Here is a 24365-nt window from a genome sequence, read left to right as displayed (position 1 = left end):
TCATCAATTATTGCAGCTTGCAAGGGGATTGATTTTTAAATTTTTACTTATTAATTATATACTTGCTTATTTGTTTTTTCATTTACTTGCTTTCTTATTTATTTGCTTATTATTTACTCACTTTCCTATTGTTTTAAAAGAGGATTCTAATTAGATATTATCTAAGTGATTATGCTGAGTTCTTACATTTTGTAGGTTTAAATTACTTTAAGATATATGTTTGAAATCACATGTTTACTCTTCAAATGTGTGCCATTTGCAGTGTGTGTGTTGGGGGAAATGAGTTATTTTTTGATGGGAAATGAGTTATTTTTTAAAAAGAGAATTATTTAGATATGGCTTTAGTGATTCCTTAGCACGATAACTGGTGATGAAATGTAGCTTATTGTTTTCAGCTAGTTTACATTGGTCTTGAGACAAACAGATATTTGTTTCTTAATTACAGGCTCTAGATGACTTTATAGAACACCTCAGGGCTGTTATCAAGTACTTACATATGAAGGATAATTCCACTTGATTATATATTTTATACCCCAAAGGAAAATAAGTTTAAATTTAATTTTAACCAGATGATGCCATCTGTATGGAGTCACTCTGTCATTGTGTCCATACTGGCCAGGATGCATTTTAATGAATAGTGTTTGTTTATTTGGTCTTAGCCAAATGAGCAAGGACCTGGAGACTGGGAAATTTGAGAAGACATTTAGGAATCACTGGCTTTTCTCTGTTGATGCCACTATGTAAACTAACGATGACAGGGGGTAGAGAAGATGTGTGGAATTCCTGTGTGATTCACTGTAACTGTGGTGTGCTAAATGCATGGTTAAGCTAGTGTCAGCATCATCTTCCTGTAAGTTAAAGATCCCTTCTGTGAGCAGAACTGCAGACTCATGTATGTTGTATTTTGAAATGCTTTAGAGGATATTTTAAGACTTTTAATAAAAGAAAGATGACTAATGTACAAGGGGACTCAAGGGGAAGAAAAACTCCTTCCTCTATAGGGTAGCATATTTGGGATTATAATTTTTGTTTTCTTTAGGTTGGTTTCATTTTCAAGTGAATCCAGAAAACACTATTTACTTTGACAAGATTGCTATAAAATTACCATAATATGAGGATACGTTGTCAATCTCAAATATATAAAATGACCAATGTCAGCGAGCATTTATCCTTTTAAGAAAATCTATTCTATGAAAATCCAATTTTGTGCAAAAAGTGGGAAATAAATGGAGGCATAACTGTTTGCTCTACAAGACTTGATTTGATTCATGTAAATAGAAAATGGTTTTATTACATGTAAAATATGATTTAAATTGGTCAAAATGTCATTTTCAGAAAAGCATATCTTTTAAGCCAGCATTCATTACATAGAACAAGGATTCTATCTGTGTGCCACAAACAACTTCAAGGAAATTTCTTTATATGTAATGACATAGGAAGTTTTTCCTTAGCGTTCATCTCAACTACGGTTCCTCAGGAATATTGTCTTTGAGTACAAATTATAATGAGTTTATTTTCTAACTAAAGTAGAGTAGTCAGGCTAGTTTATTAGCTAGTTTAGTTCTGACCTCTATGGTTGAGAACAGATACAAGAGAAATGCTATTATATCTTCAGATCTTATAGAAAACAGATAGCGGAAATGATGAAGTGTACCTGGCTGGCTTTCTGACAATTTGTGTGAAATGCTTGGCTTTGTAATTTTACATTTCTTTGTAGTCTGATGCCTTGAGTTTATTTAGATAGAAACGTATTTCCACAGACTGCTTATCTGATTTTTAAATGCTGCTTCCCAGTTGTATACTACTTAAGGTATGTAGCTTTATACTTAATCTAAATTGGAATTGGGTTTTTCTTATTGTCATTTGGTACATTGGTCAACACTTTATAAATGTTTAACTTTTTGTTTTGAGTTAATTATAGATTTGCATGTAGTTGTAAGAAAAAATAGAGAGACGCCAGGTGTGGTAGCTCATGCCTGTGATTCCAGTTACCAGGGAGGATGAGGCAGGAGGATCCCTTGAAGCCCAGGAGTTCAAAGATGCAGTGAGCTGTGATGGTCCCACTGCACTCCAGCCTGGGTGACAGTGAGACCTCATCTCTACAAAGAAAAACAAATAATACAAAGAAATCTCATGTACAGGCCTACTAAATTTTATTGTGTTTTGCTTTATTGCGCTTTGCGGATATTATTTTTTACAAACTGAAGGTTGGTGGCAACGCTGTGTCAAGCAAGTCTTGCGGTGTTGTTTTTCTAACAGCATATGCTCACTTCGTGTCTCTGTACTACATTTCGGTAACAGTGTTTTAGATGTTTTCATTATTATCATATCTGTTATATAGCGATCAGTGATTGTTGATTTTACTACTGTAATTGTTTACAACCTCACTGATAGAAAATTTTTGTGTATGTGTCTTTTTGTTTTGTATTCTTTTGTTTTGTTTTGTTTTGTTTTTGAGACAGGGTCTTTCTCTGTCACCCAGGCTGGAGTGCAGTAGCATAATCTCAGCTCACTGCAACCACCACCTTCCTGGCTCAAGCGATCCTCCCACCTCAGCCTCCTGAATAACTGGGACAGCAAGTTCATGCCACCACCCTCAGCTAATTTTTAAATTTTTTGTAGAGAAGAGGTCTCATTATATGCCCAAGCTAGTCTCCAACTCCTGGACTCAAGCAATCCTCCCACCTCAGCCTCCCAAAAGTGTTGGGATTACAGGCATGAGCCACCGCACCTTCCCAGTTGTGTGTGTTCTCACTGTGTCATTCACCATCCATTCTCAGCTCGCTCATTCTCCTCAGGCCTCTCTATTACCTGACACAGAACAGTATTGAAATTAGGCTAATTAACAACCTTGCAGTAGCCTGTGAGTGTTCAAGTGAAAGGAATAATTGCATGATTCTCACTTTCGATCAAAAGGCAGAAACGACTACCTTCAGTGAAGAAAGCATACCGAAAGCCAACCTAAGCTGAAAGCTAGGCCTCTTGTGCCGGTTAACCAAGCTGTGAAAACAAACGGAAAGTTCTTGAAGAAAATTCAAAGTGCCACTTCAGTGAATACACAAATGATAAAAAAGCAAAACAGGCTTATTGCTGATATGGAGAAAGTTTTAGCAGTCTGGATAGAAGATCAAACCACCCACAACATTCCCTTAAGGCAAAGCCTAGTCCAGGGCAAGGCCCTAGCTCGCTTCAGTGTTATGAAAGCTGAGAGAGGTGAGGAAGCCACTGAAGAAAAGTTTGAAGCTAACAGAGGTTGGTTCATGGGGTTTAAGGAAAGAAGCCATTTCTATAATATAAAATTGTGAGGTTGGCTGGGCGTGGTGGCTCACGTCTGCAATTACAGCACTTTGGGAGGCTGAGGTGGGGGGATCACAAGGTCAGGAGTTCGAGACCAGCCTGGCCAACATGATGAAACCCCGTCTCTACTAAAAATAACAAAAATTAGACCAGGCAAAGTTGCTCATGCCTGTAATCCCAGCACTTTGGGAGTCTGAGGCGGGTGGATCACCTGAGGTCAGGAGTTTAAGACCAGCCTGGGCAACACGGTGAAACACCATCTATACTAAAAATACAAAAATTAGCTGGGTGCAGTGGCATGTGCCTGTAATCCCAACTACTTGGGAGGCTGAGGCAGGAGAATGGTTTGAGCCTGGGAGGCAGAGTTTGCAGTGAGCCAAGATTGTGCCATTGCATTCCAGCCTTGGTGACAGAGCGAGACTCTGCCTCAAAATAAATAAATAAATGAATAAATAAAAAGTGCAAGTTTGAAGCAGCAAGTGCTGATGTAGAAGCTGCAGCAAGTTATTCAGAAGATCTAGCTAAGATCATTGATAAAGGCAGGTCCACTAAGCAACAGATGTTCAGTGTAGTAGAAACAGCCTTTTGATGGAAGAAGATGCCATTTAGGACTTTTCCTCCTAGAGAGCAGAAGTCAGTGCCTGGCTTCAAAGCTTCAAAGGACAGCTGATTGTCTTCTTAGGGGCTAGGATAGCTGGTGACTTTAAATTGAAGCCATTGTTTGTTTACCATCCCAGAAATGCTAGGGCCCTTAAGAATTATGTTCAATCTACTCTGCCTGTGCTCTGTAAATTTAACAACAAAGCCTGGAAGATATCTGTTTACAGTATAATTTACTGAATATTTTAAGTCCACTGTGGAACCCTACTGCTCAGAAAAAATAATCATTTCAAAATATTACTTCTTTTTGACAATGCACCTGGTTCCTCAAGAGCTCTGATAGAGATGTACAAGGAGAGGAATATTGTTTTCATGCCTGCCAACACAACATGCATTCTGAAGCCCATGGTTCAAGGAGGGATTTTGACTTTCAAGACTTATTAGTTAAGAAATACATTTTGTAAGGCTAAAGCTGCCATAGACAGTGATTCTTCTGATGGATCTGTGCAAAGTAAATTGAGAGCCTTGTGGAAAGGAGTCACCATTCTAGATGCCATTAAGAACATTCATGAGCAGGTCAGAATAGCAACATTAACAGGAGTTTGGAAGAATTGATTCCAACCACCCAGGATGACTTTGAGGGGTTCAAGCCTTCAATGGAGAAAGTAACAGCAGATGTGGCAGAACTCGCAAGAGAACTAGAATTAGAAGTGGAGCCTGAAGATGTGACCAAATTGCAGTAATCTCATGATAAAATGTGAACAGGTGAGGAGTTGAGTTTAATAGATAAGCAAAGAAAGTGGTTTCTTGAGATGGATTCTACTGGTGAAGATGCTGTAAATATTGTTGAAATGACAACAAAGGATTCAGAAGTGTGTAGAAACTTAGTTGATAAAGCAGCAAAGGGGTTTGAGAAGATTGACCCCAATTCTGAAAGAAGCTCTACTGGGGGCAAAATGCTACCAAACAGCATCACTTGTTATAGAGAAATCTCCTCTCTAGGCCCCAGTTTTTTCTAAGTGAAGAGAATTTTAGAATCAATCTCATAGAAGTGTTGGGAGGATGAAGTTAAAACAAGCAACACATTTAGGATACGATGTGGCTTATAACAAGCTCTCCATGAATATTAGCTATCATCATTTTTAATAAAATTACCAAATTAATAGATTTTCTGCTCCTTCACACTTAATTTAGTAGTTTATTTCATTTATTTTATCTTCATTAAAGCAGTTGGCACAAAATTAGTTTGTTGATCTGCAATAGATTTTTTTTTTTTTTTGAGATGGAGTGTCTCTCTGTTGCCCAGGCTGGAGTGCAGTGGCACCATCTCGCCTCACTGCAACCTCCACCTCCCGAGTTCAAGCAATTCTCCTGCCTCAGCCTCCCCAGTAGCTAGGACTACAGGCACCCAATACCATGCCCAGCTAATTTTTGTATTTTTAGTAGAGACAGGGTTTCACCATGTTGGCCAGGCTGGTCTCGAACACTTGATCTCATGTGATCCACCTGCCTTGGCCTCCCAAATTGCTGGCATTACAGGGCAGGAGCCACCACACTGGGCCAATTGACATGTATTTAATAGTTATTCTCCTAGCAATCATTATTTTGTATTTTCTGTCTTAGCATAAACAAGTTTCAGTCTTACTGATGTGTGTTAAGCTGTTCCCCCATTTATACTTCAGCTGGTTTGTGGTTTTTAATAACATAGATACAAATGTGAGGAATATTTATATGTACATAACTTTTCTTTTTTTATTTTTTATTTTTTATTGATCATTCTTGGGTGTTTCTCGCAGAGGGAGATTTGGCAGGGTTACAGGACAATAGTGGAGGGAAGGTCAGCAGATAAACAAGTGAACAAAGTTCTCTGGTTTTCCTAGGCAGAGGACCCTGCGGCCTTCCGCAGTGTTTGTGTCCCTGGGTACTTGAGATTAGGGAGTGGTGATGGCTCTTAACGAGCATGCTGCCTTCAAGCATCTGTTTAACAAAGCACATCTTGCACCGCCCTTAATCCATTCAACCCTGAGTGGATACAGCACATGTTTCAGAGAGCACAGGGTTGGGGGTAGGGTCACAGATCAACAGGATCCCAAGGCAGAAGAATTTTTTCTTAGTACAGAACAAAATGAAAAGTCTCCCATGTCTACCTCTTTCTACACAGACACGGCAACCATCCGATTTCTCAATCTTTTCCCCACCTTTCCCCCCTTTCCATTCCACAAAACCGCCATTGTCATCATGGCCCGTTTTCAATGAGCTGTTGGGTACACCTCCCAGACGGGGTGGTGGCCGGGCAGAGGGGCTCCTCACTTCCCAGTAGGGGCAGCCGGGCAGAGGCGCCCCTCACCTCCCGGATGGGGCGGCTGGCCGGGCGGGGCGGCTGGCCGGGCGGGGGGCTGACCCCCCCACCTCCCTCCCGGACGGGGCGGCTGGCCGGGCAGGGGGCTGACCCCCCCACCTCCCTCCCGGACGGGGCGGCTGGCCGGGCAGGGGGCTGACCCCCCCACCTCCCTCCCGGACAGGGCGGCTGGCCGGGCAGAGGGGCTTCTCACTTCCCAGTAGGGGCGGCCGGGCAGAGGCGCCCCTCACCTCCCGGACGGGGCGGCTGGCCAGGCGGGGGGCTAACCCCCCACCTCCCTCCCGGACGGGGCGGCTGGCCGGGCGGGGGGCTGACCCCCCCACCTCCCTCCCGGACGCGGCGGCTGGCCGGGCGGGGGGGCTCCTCACTTCCCAGTAGGGGTGGCTGGGCAGAGGCGCCCCTCACCTCCCGGATGGGGCGGCTGGCCAGGCGGGGGGCTAACCCCCCACCTCCCTCCCGGACGGGTTGGCTGGCCGGGCGGGGGGCTGACCCCCCCATCTCCCTCCCGGACGCGGCGGCTGGCCGGGCGGGGGGGCTCCTCACTTCCCAGTAGGGGCAGCTGGGCAGAGGTGCCCCTCACCTCCCGGACGGGGCAGCTGGCCAGGCGGGGGGCTAACCCCCCCACCTCCCTCCCGGACGGGGCGGCTGGCCGGGCGGGGGGCTGACACCCCCCCACCTCCCTTCCGGATGGGGCAGCTGGCCGGGCGGGGGGCTGGCCCCCCCACCTCCCTCCCGGACGGGGCGGCTGGCCAGGCGGGGGGCTGACCCCCCCACCTCCCTCCCGGACAAGGTGGCTGCCGGGTGGAGACGCTCATCACTTCCCAGACGGGGTGGCTGCTGGGCGGAGGGGCTCCTCACTTCTCGGGCGGGGCAGCTGCCGGGCGGAGGGGCTCCTCACTTCTCAGATGGGGTGGTTGCCAGGCAGAGGGTCTCCTCACTTCTCAGACGGGGCGGCCGGGCAGAGACGCTCCTCACATCCCGGACGGGGCGGCAGGGCAGAGGTGCTCCCCACATCTCAGACGATGGGCGGCCGGGCAGAGACGCTCCTCACTTTCCAGACTGGGCAGCCAGGCAGAGGGGCTCCTCACATCCCGGACGATGGGCGGCCAGGCGGAGACGCTCCTCACTTCCCAGACGGGGCGGCAGCCGGGCAGAGGCTGCAATCTCGGCACTTTGGGAGGCCAAGGCAGGCGGCTGGGAGGTGGTTGTAGCGGGCCGAGATCACGCCACTGCACTCCAGCCTGGGCACCATGGAGCACCGAGTGAACGAGACTCCGTCTGCAATCCCGGCACCTCAGGAGGCCGAGGCTGGCCAATCACTCGTGGTTAGGAGCTGGAGACCAGCCCGGCCAACACAGCGAAACCCTGTCTCCACCAAAAAAATACGAAAACCAGTCAGGCGTGGAGGCGCGCGCCTGCAATCGCAGGCACTCGGCAGGCTGAGGCAGGAGAATCAGGCAGGTAGGTTGTAGTGAGCTGAGATGGCAGCAGTACCGTCCAGCTTCAGTTCGGCATCAGAGGGAGACCGTGGAAAGAGTGGGAGAGGGAGACCGTGGGGAGAGGGAGAGGGAGAGGGCCATAACTTTTCACTTTTAAAAAGTTGTGATAGGCTGGGTGCGGTGGCTCATGCTTGTAATCCTAGCACTATGGGAGGCCGAGGCGGGCGGATTGCCTGAGCTAAGGAGTTCGAGACCAGCCTGTGCAACATGGTGAAACCCCTTCTCTATTAAAATACAAAAAAATTAGCAAGGTGTGGGGGCATGCACATGTAGTTCCAGCTGATCAGGAGGCTGAGGTAAAAGAATGGCTTGAATCTGGGAGGCGGAGGTTGCAGTAAACCAGGATCGTGCCACTGCACCCCAGCCTGCTGGGAGACAGAGCGAGACTCCATCTCTAAAAAAAAAACAAAATTGTGATAAGGTCTGGCACAGTGGCTCATGCACTTTGGCAGGCTGAGGCAGCCGGATCACCTGAGTTCAGGAGGTTGAAACCAGCCTAGCCAACATGGTGAAACCCTGTCTCTACTAAGAAAAATACAAAACTTAGCCAGGCCTGGTGGCAGGTGCCTGTAATCCCAGCTACTCAGGAGGCTGAGGCACCAGAATTGCTCGAACCCTGGAGGCAGATGTTGCAGTGAGTCAAGACTGTGCCGCTGCACTCCAGGCTGGGCAACATAGCAAGACTGTCTCAAAAAAAAAAAAGTTGTGATATAAAATATACATTAACATAAAATTTATCTTTATAACCATTTTGAAGTGTACAATTCAGTGGCACCAAGTACATTGACAATGTTGTGTACTCACCACCACTATTTATTTGAAAATCTTTTCTTCGCCCCACACAAAAACAAACTATAGCCATTAAACAGTAACTCTTCACTTCCCCTCTCCCTAGCTGCTACTAACCTTTATTTTACTTTGTCCCTAAGAATTTGCCCATTCTAGATACCTCATGTAAGTGGGATCATACAACATTCGTCCTTTTGTGGCTGTCTTTATTTCACTTAGCATAATGTTTTCAAGGTTTCATCCACGTTAAAGCATGGATCAGAGCTTGAGACAGAGTCTCGCTCTGTCACCCATGCTGGAGTGTGATGGCGCGATCTCGGCTCACTGCAACGTCCGCCTCCCGGTCAAGTGATTCTCCTGCCTCAGCCTCCCGAGTAGCTGGAATTACAGGCGCGTGCCACTGCGCCTAGCTAATTTTTGTATTTTTAGTAGAGATGGGCCAGGCTGGTCTTGAACTCCTGACCTCAGCTGATCCACATGCCTCGGTCTCCCAAAGTAATGGGATTACAGGTGTGAGCCACTGCACCCAGCCTATTTTATGTATTTTGTACATATTGTTTAGCCATTGAACTTTTGATGGCCAGTGGGTATGACTGGGGCCCATCCAGGCAGGGTGTGGAGCAGAGGGCTCTCCTTTATGGGCTGGACTCACTAGTGGGCTGCTTACCTGTGACTCACCTCCAAGGCTCAAGGTGATGCTAACGTGTTGATTTGCTAGAACTCTGAGCTGTGCCTGTGTCTCCTTGGGCCCTGGGAGATTTTTTTCTTTTAGCAGTATTTTATGGAGCTATTGTCTAGGTAGAGTAAAATGTAAAAATCCTGGTTTTCTGTTGAGTTTTGTTTTGTTTTGAGGCAGGGTCTTGCTCTGTCACCCAACCTGGAGTGCACTGGTACAATCATAGCTCACTATGGCCTCAACCTCCCAGGCTGAAGCAATCTTCCTGCCTCAGTCTCCCTGTAGCTGAGACTACAGGCATGCACCACCATGCCCCACTAAATTTTTTGATTTTTAGTAGAGACAATGTCTCATTATGCTGCCCAGGCTGGTCTCGAACTCCTGGGCTCAAGCAATTCTCCTGCCTCAGTCTCCCAAAGTGCTGAATTACAGGTGTCAGCTGCTGCACCCAGCCTCAGCCTGTTGTTAATGGATGTAAATACCTGTGTGACCACCACCCAGAACCAGATCCAGAACATTTCCAGGCTCTCGAAGACTCCTTCGTGCCCGTCCCAGTCAGAGACCCCCCAGGGTAATGCCATTCTGGCCTGTTGTTCAACTTGACTTGAATGGAATTTTCACAGCATGTGTCTGTTTGGATCTGGCTTCTTCTGCTCAGTTGCGAGGCCCATTGATGTTTCCTGTGGCCTAGCTCCTTTTTATTGCTGAGGGCCACTCAGTTGTATGAAAACTACAATTCATTCTCCCTTCACCTTTGGTGAACATTTGCACTGTTTCCAGCCTGGGACAATGATGAGTAAAGCTGCTAAAAACAGGCACATATGTTTTCCTTTCTCTTGGGTAATTTTTTAGAAGTAGAAAAGCCAGCCAATAGAAGTAGATATTTGACTCTATTACAACTCACCAAGCAGTTTTTCTTATTTTTTTAAATTTTTTAATTTTTTTTAGCCAGAGTGTTGCTCTATTGCCCAGGCTGGAGTGCAGTGTCGTGCACTCTTATGGATACACATGGATCCAGATGCCACAGCAGCCTTAGCTGGCCAACCTTAAAACAACACATTTGTTCTTACAGTGTTGGAGGTCAGAAGGCTAAAATCAAAGTGTCATGGAAGGTGGCCAGCAGGACCGTGGAGCCTCTGAGGCAGTGGGGCACTTTGGCTAAGAGCCACGTACTGGCTCTGGCTGGCAAGCAGTCTTGGCCAGCCAGGCTGAGCTCCCCACTGTCGGGGCAAGCCTGGGTGTCCTCTGGTGATGCTGAGTCCAGAACAAGGCTGCCCACATTCTGGTCCACAGGGCTCAGCTCTGCTTTCTAGACTTCCAAATAGGAAGAAGAGGGAAAGTTCCCAGTCTCTGGGCACAACCAAGAACAGAGAGCAAGTTCTGACTCAGCAGAGGGATTGATTCATTCCATGCAAAGAGCTGCACTGCCAAGGCCGACACGAGCCAGGGACTCAGCACACGGCATCGCACCCAGTCCTCTCCAGAACTCTGTCATGTAGTGTTACTGTCCTGCCGTTCAGAGGAGGGAAGTGGGGCACACGCAGGTCAAGCAACTTGGCCAATGTCTGAATTGCTAGTGTACGGAGCTGGGAGGGGAGCCCATGGGGCCATAAATCCAGTGTAAAAATCCATCTTCCTGCACCCTACGGAGCAAAAGTGAGTCCAGTTGTTTTCCTGGGTTTCCTGGACACACAGATCTGAATTTCACAGCAGCCTTGGCTGGCCAATCTTACAACAACAAATTTATACTCTTAATGATTCTGGAGGTCAGATGTTAAAAGGTCAATGTGTCAGCAAGGTTGTTTCCTTCTGGAGGCTCCAGGGGAGAATCTGTTTCCTTTCCTTTTGCAGCTTCTAGAAGCTACATGCACGCCTTGGCTTATGGGCCCTCCTGCCATCTTTAAAACTGTCAGCTTTGTCCAGGCACATTGGCTCATGCCTGTAATCCGAGCACTTTGGGAAGCCAAGACAGGAGGATCTCTTTAGTCCAGAAGTTGGAGACCAGTCTGGGCAACAAAGTGAGACCGTGTCTCTACAAAAAAATAGAAAAAAATTAGACGAGCATAGTGGTGCATGCCTGTAGTCCCAGCTACTTGGGAGGCTGAGGTGGGGGGAATCACGTGAGCCTGGGGAAGTGGAGGCTGCAGAGAGCTGAGATCACACCACTGCACTCCAGCTTGGGTGACAGAGTGAGATCCTGTCTCAAAAAAAAAAAAAAAAAACACAAAACAAACAAAAAACCAAAACCAGCTTCTTCTTGCTTCTGTTGTCACATCTGCAGGACTCATTCTCCCGCCTCCCTTTTATGGGATCCTTGTGATCACATTGGGACCACCTGTATAATCCAGGACAATCTCCCCATGCCAAAATTATTAATTTAATCACATCTACAAAGTCCCTTCTACAACATATTCACAGTTTCTGAGGATTTGAATGTGGATGTTTCTCGGGGGTGGCCCACTGATAACCAGTGTTATAAGTTTCTTGAAAATCCTTCCAGAGATATTTTATCTATAAATAAATAAATGCAAGTCCACAGCCTCCCCCCACCCACTTTTTATACAAGTGGCATCATTCCATATCAGTGCTCAGTTCCATCTTCCTCTTTTTCTTTTCTTTTTAAGGCTACACAGAACCTATTATATGGAAATACCCTAATTTATTTCACTTTTTTCCTGTTGGAAGACTTTTAAGCTCTTTCCAATGCTTTGCTTTATAATCTTTTGTATTATAATGCTGCAACCTATATAATCCTATAACCTTGTTTGTAGGATAACTTTCTATTTAAAATCTCATTTTTCAGGCCAGGCGTGGTGGTTCATACCTGAAATCCTAGCCCTTTGGGAGGCTGAGACAGAAGGATCACTTCAGCCCAGGTGTTCATGACCAGCTCTGGCAACATATCAAGAACCTGTCTTTTCAAAAAACTTAAAAATTAGTGGGGCATGGTGGCATGTACCTATTTGGTCCCAGCTATTCGGGAGGCTGACGTGGGAGGATCACTTGAGCCCAGGAGGTGGTGGCTGCAATGAACCAGGATCACACCCCTCACTGCACTGCAGCCTGGGCAACAGAGTGAGAACCAATCTCAAACTAAAATAAAATAATCTTGTTTTTCAGAATTTGAGGGTGCCATTTAAGACATTTTGACACGGGGGGGAGGAGCCAAGATGGCCGAATAGGAACAGCTCCGGTCTACAGCTCCCAGCGTGAGCGATGCAGAAGACGGGTGATTTCTGCATTTCCATCTGAGGTACCGGGTTCATCTCACTAGGGAGTGCCAGACAGTGGGCGCAGGCCAGTGGGTGCGCGCACCGTGCGCGAGCCGAAGCAGGGCGAGGCATTGCCTCACCTGGGAAGTGCAAGGGGTCAGGGAGTTCCCTTTCCGAGTCAAAGAAAGGGGTGACGGACGCACCTGGAAAATTGGGTCACTCCCACCCGAATATCGCGCTTTTCAGACCGGCTTAAAAAACGGCGCACCACGAGACTATATCCCACACCTGACTCGGAGGGTCCTACGCCCACGGAATCTCGCTGATTGCTAGCACAGCAGTCTGAGATCAAACTGCAAGGCGGCAGCGAGGCTGGGGGAGGGGCGCCCGCCATTGCCCAGGCTTGCTTAGGTAAACAAAGCAGCCGGGAAGCTCGAACTGGGTGGAGCCCACCACAGCTCAAGGAGGCTTGCCTACCTCTGTAGGCTCCACCTCTGGGGGCAGGGCACAGACAAACAAAAAGACAGCAGTAACCTCTGCAGACTTAAATGTCCCTGTCTGACAGCTTTGAAGAGAGCAGTGGTTCTCCCAGCACGCAGCTGGAGATCTGAGAACGGGCAGACTGCCTCCTCAAGTGGGTCCCTGACCCCCGACCCCCGAGCAGCCTAACTGGGAGGCACCTCCCAGCAGGGGCACACTGACACCTCACACGGCAGGGTATTCCAACAGACCTGCAGCTGAGGGTCCTGTCTGTTAGAAGGAAAACTAACAAACAGAAAGGACATCCACACCGAAAACCCATCTGTACATCACCATCATCAAAGACCAAAAGTAGATAAAACCACAAAGATGGGGAAAAAACAGAACAGAAAAACTGGAAACTCTAAAACGCAGAGCACCTCTCCTCCTCCAAAGGAACACAGTTCCTCACCAGCAACGGAACAAAGCTGGATGGAGAATGATTTTGACGAGCTGAGAGAAGAAGGCTTCAGACGATCAAATTACTCTGAGCTACGGGAGGACATTCAAACCAAAGGCAAAGAAGTTGAAAACTTTGAAAAAAATTTAGACAAATGTATAACTAGAATAACCAATACAGAGAAGTGCTTAAAGGAGCTGATGGAGCTGAAAACCAAGGCTCGAGAACTACGTGAAGAATGCAGAAGCCTCAGGAGCCGATGCGATCAACTGGAAGAAAGGGTATCAGCAATGGAAGATGAAATGAATGAAATGAAGCGAGAAGGGAAGTCCAGAGAAAAAAGAATAAAAAGAAATGAGCAAAGCCTCCAAGAAATATGGGACTATGTGAAAAGACCAAATCTACGTCTGATTGGTGTACCTGAAAGTGATGCGGAGAATGGAACCAAGTTGGAAAACACTCTGCAGAATATTATCCAGGAGAACTTCCCCAATCTAGCAAGGCAGGCCAACATTCAGATTCAGGAAATACAGAGAACGCCACAAAGATACTCCTCGAGAAGAGCAACTCCAAGACACATAATTGTCAGATTCACCAAAGTTGAAATGAAGGAAAAAATGTTAAGGGCAGCCAGAGAGAAAGGTCGGGTTACCCTCAAAGGGAAGCCCATCAGACTAACAGCGGATTTCTCGGCAGAAACTCTACAAGCCAGAAGAGAGTGGGGGCCAATATTCAACATTCTTAAAGAAAAGAATTTTCAACCCAGAATTTCATATCCAGCCAAGCTAAGCTTCATAAGTGAAGGAGGAATAAAATACTTTACAGACAAGCAAATGCTGAGAGATTTTGTCACCACCAGGCCTGCCCTAAAAGAGCTCCTGAAGGAAGCGCTAAACATGGAAAGGAACAACCGGTACCAGCCACTGCAAAATCATGCCAAAATGTAAAGACCATCGAGACTAGGAAGAAACTGCATCAACTAATGAGCAAAATCACCAGCTAACATCATAATGACAGGATCAAATTCACACATAACAATATTGACTTTAAATGTAAATGGACTAAATTCTCCAGTTAAAAGACACAGACTGGCAAGTTGGATAAAGAGTCAAGACCCATCAGTGTGCTGTATTCAGGAAACCCATCTCACGTGCAGAGACACACATAGGCTCAAAATAAAAGGATGGAGGAAGATCTACCAAGCAAATGGAAAACAAAAAAAAGGCAGGGGTTGCAATCCTAGTCTCTGATAAAACAGACTTTAAACCAACAAAGATCAAAAGAGACAAAGAAGGCCATTACATAATGGTAAAGGGATCAATTCAACAAGAGGAGCTAACTATCCTAAATATATATGCACCCAATACAGGAGCACCCAGATTCATAAAGCAAGTCCTGAGTGACCTACAAAGAGACTTAGACTCCCACACATTAATAATGGGAGACTTTAACACCCCACTCTCAACATTAGACAGATCAACGAGACAGAAAGTCAACAAGGATACCCAGGAATTGAACTCAGCTCTGCACCAAGCGGACCTAATAGACATCTACAGAACTCTCCACCCCAAATCAACAGAATATACATTTTTTTCAGCACCACACCACACCTATTCCAAAATTGACCACATAGTTGGAAGTAAAGCTCTCCTCAGCAAATGTAAAAGAACAGAAATTATAACAAACTATCTCTCAGACCACAGTGCAATCAAACTAGAACTCAGGATTAAGAATCTCACTCAAAGCCGCTCCACTACATGGAAACTGAACAACCTGCTCCTGAATGACTACTGGGTACATAACGAAATGAAGGCAGAAATAAAGATGTTCTTTGAAACCAACGAGAACAAAGACACAACATACCAGAATCTCTGGGATGCATTCAAAGCAGTGTGTAGAGGGAAATTTATAGCACTAAATGCCCACAAGAGAAAGCAGGAAAGATCCAAAATTGACACCCTAACATCACAATTAAAAGAACTAGAAAAGCAAGAGCAAACACATTCAAAAGCTAGCAGAAGGCAAGAAATAACTAAAATCAGAGCAGAACTGAAGGAAATAGAGACACAAAAAACCCTTCAAAAAATCAATGAATCCAGGAGCTGGTTTTTTGAAAGGATCAACAAAATTGATAGACCGCTAGCAAGACTAATAAAGAAAAAAAGAGAGAAGAATCAGATAGACACAATAAAAAATGATAAAGGGGATATCACCACCGATCCCACAGAAATACAAACTACCATCAGAGAATACTACAAACACCTCTACGCAAATAAACTAGAAAATCTAGAAGAAATGGATACATTCCTCGACACATACACTCTCCCAAGACTAAACCAGGAAGAAGTTGAATCTCTGAATAGACCAATAACAGGAGCTGAAATTGTGGCAATAATCAATAGTTTACCAACCAAAAAGAGTCCAGGACCAGATGGATTCACAGCCGAATTCTACCAGAGGTACAAGGAGGAACTGGTACCATTGCTTCTGAAACTATTCCAATCAATAGAAAAAGAGGGAATCCTCCCTAACTCATTTTATGAGGCCAGCATCATTCTGATACCAAAGCCGGGCAGAGACACAACCAAAAAAGAGAATTTTAGACCAATATCCTTGATGAACATTGATGCAAAAATCCTCAATAAAATACTGGCAAACCGAATCCAGCAGCACATCAAAAAGCTTATCCACCATGATCAAGTGGGCTTCATCCCTGGGATGCAAGGCTGGTTCAATATACGCAAATCAATAAATGTAATCCAGCATATAAACAGAGCCAAAGACAAAAACCACATGATTATCTCAATAGATGCAGAAAAAGCCTTTGACAAAATTCAACAACCCTTCATGCTAAAAACTCTCAATAAATTAGGTATTGATGGGACGTATTTCAAAATAATAAGAGCTATCTATGACAAACCCACAGCCAATATCATACTGAATGGGCAAAAACTGGAAGCATTCCCTTTGAAAACTGGCACAAGACAGGGATGCCCTCTCTCACCGCTCCTATTCAACATAGTGTTGGAAGTTCTGGCCAGGGCAATCAGGCAGGAGAAGGAAATAAAGGGTATTCAATTAGGAAAAGAGGAAGTCAAATTGGCCCTGTTTGCAGATGACATGATTGTTTATCTAGAAAACCCCATTGTCTCAGCCCAAAATCTCCTTAAGCTGATAAGCAACTTCAGCAAAGTCTCAGGATACAAAATCAATGTACAAAAATCACAAGCATTCTTATACACCAACAACAGACAGAGAGCCAAATCATGAGTGAACTCCCATTCACAATTGCTTCAAAGAGAATAAAATACCTAGGAATCCAACTTACAAGGGATGTGAAGGACCTCTTCAAGTAGAACTACAAACCACTGCTCAAGGAAATAAAAGAGGATACAAACAAATGGAAGAACATTCCATGCTCATGGGTAGGAAGAATCAATATCGTGAAAATGGCCATACTGCCCAAGGTCATTTACAGATTCAATGCCATCCCCATCAAGCTACCAATGACTCTCTTCACAGAATTGGAAAAAACTACTTTAAAGTTCATATGGAACCAAAAAAGAGCCCGCATTGCCAAGTCAATCCTAAGCCAAAAGAACAAAGCTGGAGGCATCACACTACCTGAGTTCAAACTATACTACAAGGCTACAGTAACAAAAACAGCATGGTACTGGTACCAAAACAGAGATATAAATCAATGGAACAGAACAGAGCCCTCAGAAATAACGCCACATACCTACAACTATCTGATCTTTGACAAACCTGAGAAAAACAAGCAATGGGGAAAGGATTCCCTATTTAATAAATGGTGCTGGGAAAACTGGCTAGCCATATGTAGAAAGCTGAAACTGGATCCCTTCCTTACACCTTATACAAAAATCAATTCAAGATGGATTAAAGATTTAAACATTAGACCTAAAACCATAAAAACCCTAGAAGAAAACCTAGGCATTACCATTCAGGACATAGGCGTGGGCAAGGACCTCATGTCTAAAACACCAAAAGCAATGGCAACAAAAGACAAAATTGACAAATGGGATCTAATTAAACTAAAGAGATTCTGCACAGCAAAAGAAACTACCATCAGAGTGAACAGGCAACCTACAACATGGGAGAAAATTTTCGCAACCTACTCATCTGACAAAGGGCTAATATCCAGAATCTACAATGAACTCAAACAAATTTACAAGAAAAAAACAAACAACCCCATCAAAAAGTGGGCGAAGGATATGAACAGACACTTCTCAAAAGAAGACATTTATGCAGTCAAAAAACACATGAAAAAATGCTCATCATCACTGGCCATCAGAGAAATGCAAATCAAAACCACTATGAGATATCATCTCACACCAGTTAGAATGGCAATCATTAAAAAGTCAGGAAACAACAGGTGCTGGAGAGGATGTGGAGAAATAGGAACACTTTTACACTGTTGGTGGGACTGTAAACTAGTTCAACCATTGTGGAAGTCAGTGTGGCGATTCCTCAGGGATCTAGAACTAGAAATACCATTTGACCCAGCCATCCCATTACTGGGTATATACCCAAAGGACTATAAATCATGCTGCTATAAAGACACATGCACACGTATGTTTATTGCGGCATTATTCACAATAGCAAAGACTTGGAACCAACCCAAATGTCCAACAATGATAGACTGGATTAAGAAAATGTGGCACATATACACCATGGAATACTATGCAGCCATAAAAAATGATGAGTTCATGTCCTTTGTAGGGACATGGATGAAATTGGAAACCATCATTCTCAGTAAACTATCGCAAGAACAAAAAACCAAACACCGCATATTCTCACTCATAGGTGGGAATTGAACAATGAGATCACATGGACACAGGAAGGGGAATATCACACTCTGGGGACTGTTGTGGGGTGGGGGGAGGGGGGAGGGATAGCATTGGGAGATATACCTAATGCTAAATGACGAGTTAGTGGGTGCAGCGCACCAGCATGGCACATGTATACATATGTAACTAACCTGCACAATGTGCACATGTACCCTAAAACTAAAAGTATAATAAAAAAATAAATAAATAAATAAATAAAAAGACATTTTGACACTTCACAGAACTTTTTTGGGGAACTTGTTGCCTTGGAGATTAGCCTATCCTGTCCTGCCCCCATGATCTGTACTTCCTCTTTCTCCCTCCTGGCTTCCTTAATTAAGCCTTGTGTGTACTTGCAAGCCCATGCCCATCACGCTCTGCCTTCAATTCTAGATGCTGTGCTGTGAATACACTTAAGTGGAGGCCGCATGCTTCCCAGGAGGGTGTGTATTTTCAGCGTTGTCTCTCATGATAGTATGAAAGGCTCTGGAGGGAATCACAGGCCTCCACAAACAGGCAAGCGGAAAAATGTTCCACAGACATGTTTCAGGGACAACAGGCTTCCCAATCCTAGGTCGTGCTGGTCCATAACTGGATCAGGCTGACTCTCCCTCCCTGACACCGCTGGTGTAGACAGGGACAAGAAAGAGAAGTCAGAGACACAAAGAAGCTGTGATTTGCTTGAGGTCACTAAAGTACTTAATGGCAGAGTTCAGACCTGACCTGAGGGGCAACAAAAGACACCCCCTTCAGATCCATGGGGAGCAGAGTCTATCTGAATCAGATCCCAGATTTTCTGGGGCTTTCACGATGCCAGGTGTGTACACTGAGCTAGGATGGGTTTCCCAGGGTTCTTTGTGGTCACACAACTCAACAATACAGACCAGAAAGCAGTGGCGAGTAGGCTGAATTTGGCTGGTGGGTGTTTTCTGTTTGGCCTGCACAGTGTTTAACTTGTTATTATAGGAAATTCAAACATGCAGAGAGAATTGTACCATCAACAACACACACCCATCACTCTGCTCCAACAATGATCAATTCAGGCCTATCTTGCTTCATCCTATACCCTCCCTCGCTTGCTTCCCTTCCCATCCTCAGATATGTGGAAGCAAATCCAGAGATACCATTCCATTGCAAATATTTCATTTTGTATCTCTATAATATGGGAATTTGGGGAATTTCATTTGAGACAGGATCTCACTTGGTTGCCCAGGCTGGAGTGCTGTGGCGTGATTGTGGCCTCAACCTCCCAGGCTCAAGCAATCCTCCCACCTCAGCCTCCCAAGTAGCTGGGATTAAAGGTGTGTGCCACATCTGGCTAATTTTTTTGTTTTTTGTAGAGATGGGGGTCCCACTATGTTGCCCAGGCTGGCTGGCCTCAAACTCCTGGTCTCAAGTGATTGTTTTGCCTCAGCCTCCCAATGTCCTGCAATTATATATGTGAGCCACTGTACCCAGCCAGGAACTTTAACATAATCCTTTTTGACAAAAATTTTCCTCTAAGAAATTAGAAAATTTTACAGAAAAATAAAAATCCAGACTTCTGTCTTCTCTTAAAAATTTGGAAGCTCTGCCAATACTGGGCCCAGATGGCAATCACTGCTTAGCACTGAGTAGATGTTGACTTTTCAGATGAGGGGTGTGACCTCTACTTTGCCACAGTCCCCACCACTCCCCCACCTGGCCATCTCACCCATACACATCACTTGCCTGGCTCCTTTAGGCATTTAATTTGTGTAGGAAATTGACCTAAAGGAGATATTAGAGAAGACATTAAAAACTCGAAGAATGTGAAAATCAGCCAGGAGATAGAACTGTGCTTTAATGCGGGTTATAGAACCACACTGGATATGAGGCATTTTGGGAATAAACTTTGAAAATTGGAAGTACCAGTTTGTGAATTTTGCTCAGAGAGATCAAGGTGGGGGGTGGGTGACAGTGGTGAAGCATCTCCTATGTGCCAGTCTCTTTTACCACAGGCTGTTTCTCACAAAATCATCAATCATATGCAGTAGGAGAAACACCTTCCTATTTTACAGATGAGGAAACTGAGGCACAGAGAGGTGAAATAGGCTTCCCAAGGTCACTCAGGTCATGAGCAGCAGAGCTAGGATTCAGACCTGGAGTTGGCCTGACTCTAAAACGATGCATGCCTCACCACGGCCCATTGCTCCTTTAAAGAGCCCCGGAAGAGAGAATTTGACAAAGTGGTTGCCCGTGGGGCCTGGGATGGGTGGGGAAACCATGCTAGGCCTCGGGGCTGCTGAGGGCCTGAGGGAAGGCATGGGGAGCCTGGGGGCAGAAATAGAGGAGGGGGCTGCCCCACGGCTACAGAAGGCATCTGGGAAGATGCTCTGCTGAAGGTGGCCAGGAGGGCAAAGGTCACGGTAGCCATTGTTATATGGTGGTGGGGAGAGGGGGATGGCTTCTTCTTGACCTTCTCGGGTGAGTCGAAGGTTTACCCTCCAGACCCTTGATGGGTCCCTTATGTCCCTTGGGCGTCCTGAGTCCCCAGCCAGGGCCCTGGGCTCTTTGCTGGGAGCTTGACATAAGGTCCAGCAGCCCCCATTGCTACCTAATTCCTTAGCAGCCCAGGGTGTCTGCCTGCTACTTCCCTGCCTGGAAGGAAGGCCTTCTGCCTGGTGCATTCCTGCTGCAGCCTCCACTGCCTCTTAGACTCTCACACAAGCTCAGTTCCCTGTCGCGTCCTCTCAGGGCCAGGCTTCTCCTTATCACAAGCTTAGACTGTCTGAGTAACTAATTGGATTTGTGTTTGCCTCCACACAGGACTCTAAGACCCGTGGGGCTGCGACTCCCTCTATACTGGTCACAGCCGCACCCTATCCCCTTGCATGGCGCTGTCAAACCCAGGCCGGCCACTGACTAGCGCTGGAGGGGAGCAAACGGGAGGCCGGCCACCTGACTGATGGTCCCACACCTTCTCCCTGCAGGCCGTCCCCTTTTCTGGGACTATTCAAGGAGGTCTCCAGGATGGACTTCAGATCACTGTCAATGGGAACGTTCTCAGCTCCAGTGGAACCAGGTGTGTGTATATGGATGGAAATGTTTCACTCCAGCCTCGTCCCTTAGTAAACCACTGTGCCTGTGAGCCTGGGTTGGTTCAAACAGCAACATCCAAGCTCACGTGCCTGGCTCAGGGGAGGCACAATGCGTCCCTAACCCATGCCACAGGGCAGCACTCCACAGGCACAACCTGCACCCAGGGGTGCCATTAACCTGGACTCCAGGATGAATGGGGCCCTGGGAGCTGACGGTCTAAGGAGGGCGTGGGATGGTCAGAGTTGGATGATTATGTTCTGGGTTGAACCTTGCACACTGTGACTAAGAGTTGCAAAAATCAAACTTCCTCTATTTCCCGTAACTGCTCTCATCCACTCTGAAGCTCTCCTTCTGCTGATGTGAAAATATTGAAAATTGCCATCAAAAGTAATTTGGTCTCTTTTGGTTTCGAGGCCTTTTCTAGAAACTACTAAGTCAATTCAACATACTAACATTGTATCAGGGCTGTTTCCCACCCCCTCCTCCCTCCCAAGGTGGGCTGTCTGGGAACAGAGAAGAGCTCACATGGCTTCTCAGTGGCTGGGAGGGCTCTAGACCCTCACGCAGGCCTGGCTGACCCCTGCCGAGGCACCCTGATTGGGTGACACAGAGGTGTGCAGCTCTCTCCTGGTTGGGTAGGAGACCACAGGGTGGCTTGCTGAAGTCTGCGGGGCCCACAGAAGAGCCTCTGGACTCATGGTTCTCCCACAGAAGCCTCTCTGCCTAAGTCCCAGGGGTCCTCTCCTTAAGACCTTCTGGGCCTTGCAGATCCCAACTCAACATCAGTTCGGCCACTAGATTCTTGCTGACCTCCCCCAGGAGATACCAAGGGCATGGAGGCCCTGATCCCCCTGAACCCTCCAACCACGGGAATCAGGACCACACCCCTGATCTTCCTCCCCTTCCTCTCTTCCTCTCCCTCAGCCTCCCCCACCTCCCAGCACCAGGAGGGCTTCCGACTCCCATCCTGTCGAATAGAGACAGATCCTACCTCAGAGGGCCCTCTCCTCTCGGGAGCTTTCTGTCTCTCCCTTCCTTGGGGCAGGAATTTCCAAAGGACTACAGGGATGAAGCTGAAGGGCTCCAAAAGAAAAAAATACATTCAGAGGTATTTCAAATGTAATCATCTCCATTTATTCATTTATTCATTTAATTAATTATTTTTTTTCTTTTGAGACAGGGACTTTTTTCTTTGACCCAGGCTGGAGTGCAGTGGTACGATCATAGCTCACTGCAGCCTCCAATTCCTGGGCTCCAGCAATCCTCCCATCTCAGCCTCTGGAGCAGTTGGGACTACAGGAGTGCACTATGATGCCCAGCTAATTAATTTTTTTTTTTAAGTAGAGATGAGATCTCACTGTTGCTCCGGCTGGTCTTCAACTCCTGGGCTCAAGTGACCCACCCGCCTTGGCGTCCCAAGGTGCTGTGATTACAGGCGTGAGCCACTGCGCCCGGCCCCAATTTCATGTGCTCTTTACATTTGTTCTCTTCTTTCCCACTTAATCAGGCTTGTGCTAGCCTCCAACAAGTGTCCACTGGCATGGAAGGCTCTCTCTTCTAGGTGTGCTTAACAACTTCCATCTTTGGTAACAATTGGTAATCACTTTCCAAGGCCTCTTCTTTTTTGCTAATATCAGCACTTTTCCTTAAGCATTTTCTACTTATTTTTAGAAAATCATACTGTAAAGGCAAAATCCAATAATTGCACAAAAACACATTAGATCCAAATTAGAGAAACAAAAAGATGCCAACCAAGCAGTCTCTGTGACGCAAGTTGTATGCAAGATCCCAGATAAATGCAAGGCAGAGGCACCGAAGCCCTCCTGTGCCTGTCACTGGCAATAACCCATGCCACAGAAGACTATTTGCTTTCCCTGGGCCTAGGTTTGCTGTGAACTTTCAGACCAGCTTCAGTGGAAATGGCATTGCCTTCCACTTCAACCTTCTGTTTGAAGAGGGAGGGTACATGGTGTACAACAGGAGGCAGAAAGGAAGATGGGGGCCTGAGGAAAGGAAGATGCACATTCCCTCCAGCAGGGGATGCCCTTTGACCTCTGCTTCCTGCTACAGAGCTCAGATTTCAAGGTGAGCAGGAAACCCCTCCCCACCTCTCACCCCGGGGACCCCCAGCCCTATCAGGCAAATGGGCTTAAGTAATCACCTTGATTGACATTCAGCCAGAGTGATGCTACTATACAGATAACACAATCATTTCCTTGTAAGGTGTTACCCATGGCTGCCTAGTCACCTTATGCACCTTTATCTGAATCTACAGGTGCACCTGCTGCTTCTTTTACTCTGAAAATAAAAACTAGAGGAGTCATCACGTTGCTGTTTGGTGTTGTGTGTCTTTGAATTCCAAGCTCATGCCATTCCTCTGCTATCACCATACCTCCTCTCCAGGTGCCTGGTAACATTTATTTTTCAGCGACATTGTTCCAGCCTTCATCCAGGGTCTATTAAGGGTATAGTTTTGTAAGCACATTGCAAATTACCTTTGCAAGAAGAGTAGGTCTCTGGGCTTGAGAAGCCTGTGGGTAAGTCAGTCCGAGTATGCTTATCTGAGATAAGGATGTCCCCATCCACTCAGTATGCAACCTGAGGTCACCTCTCCTCTGCTCCCCATGAGCATTTTATGCATATATAAATAATACCCCTGCAGCCATAAAAAGGAACAAGATCATGTCCTTTGCAGGAACATGGATGGAGCTGGAAGCCTTTATCCTCAACAAACACAGGAGCAGAAAACAAAACACCGCCTGTTCTCACTTAAAAGTAGGAGCTGAATGATGAGAACACATGGACACAAGCGGGGAGACAACATACCCTTGGGCCTGGTGGGGGAGGGAGAGCATCACGAAGATTAGCTAACAGATGCTGGGCTTGATACCAAGGTGATGGGTTGATCTGTGCAGCAAACCACCATGGCACCCGTTTACCTCGTTAACAAACCTGCACATCCTGTACTTGTACCCTGGCACTTAAAATCAAAGTTGAAGGGGATGGGCACGGGGGGTCACGCCTATAATCCCAGCACTTTGGAAGGCTGAGGAGGGCAGATCACTTCAGGTCAGGAGTTCAAGACCAGCCTGGCCAACATGGTGAAA

The 24365-nt window shown here is 46.1% G+C and overlaps 1 protein-coding gene across 1 annotated transcript in view; it reads left to right on the top strand.

Moving 5' to 3' along the window:
* LOC101138463 (galectin-9-like) overlaps positions 1-24365 on the top strand; it is a 93313-nt gene that overhangs the window by 62053 nt on the left and 6895 nt on the right. The window contains 4 exon segments of the mRNA XM_063705970.1: positions 20986-21058; positions 21150-21241; positions 23143-23285; positions 23288-23343. Coding sequence (XP_063562040.1) covers positions 20986-21058; positions 21150-21241; positions 23143-23285; positions 23288-23343 — 364 coding nt within the window.

Source organism: Gorilla gorilla, chromosome 4 (assembly GCF_029281585.2).
Source record: "Gorilla gorilla gorilla isolate KB3781 chromosome 4, NHGRI_mGorGor1-v2.1_pri, whole genome shotgun sequence".
Lineage (NCBI taxonomy): Eukaryota > Metazoa > Chordata > Mammalia > Primates > Hominidae > Gorilla > Gorilla gorilla.
This window is presented reverse-complemented; position numbering and strand designations above follow the sequence as displayed.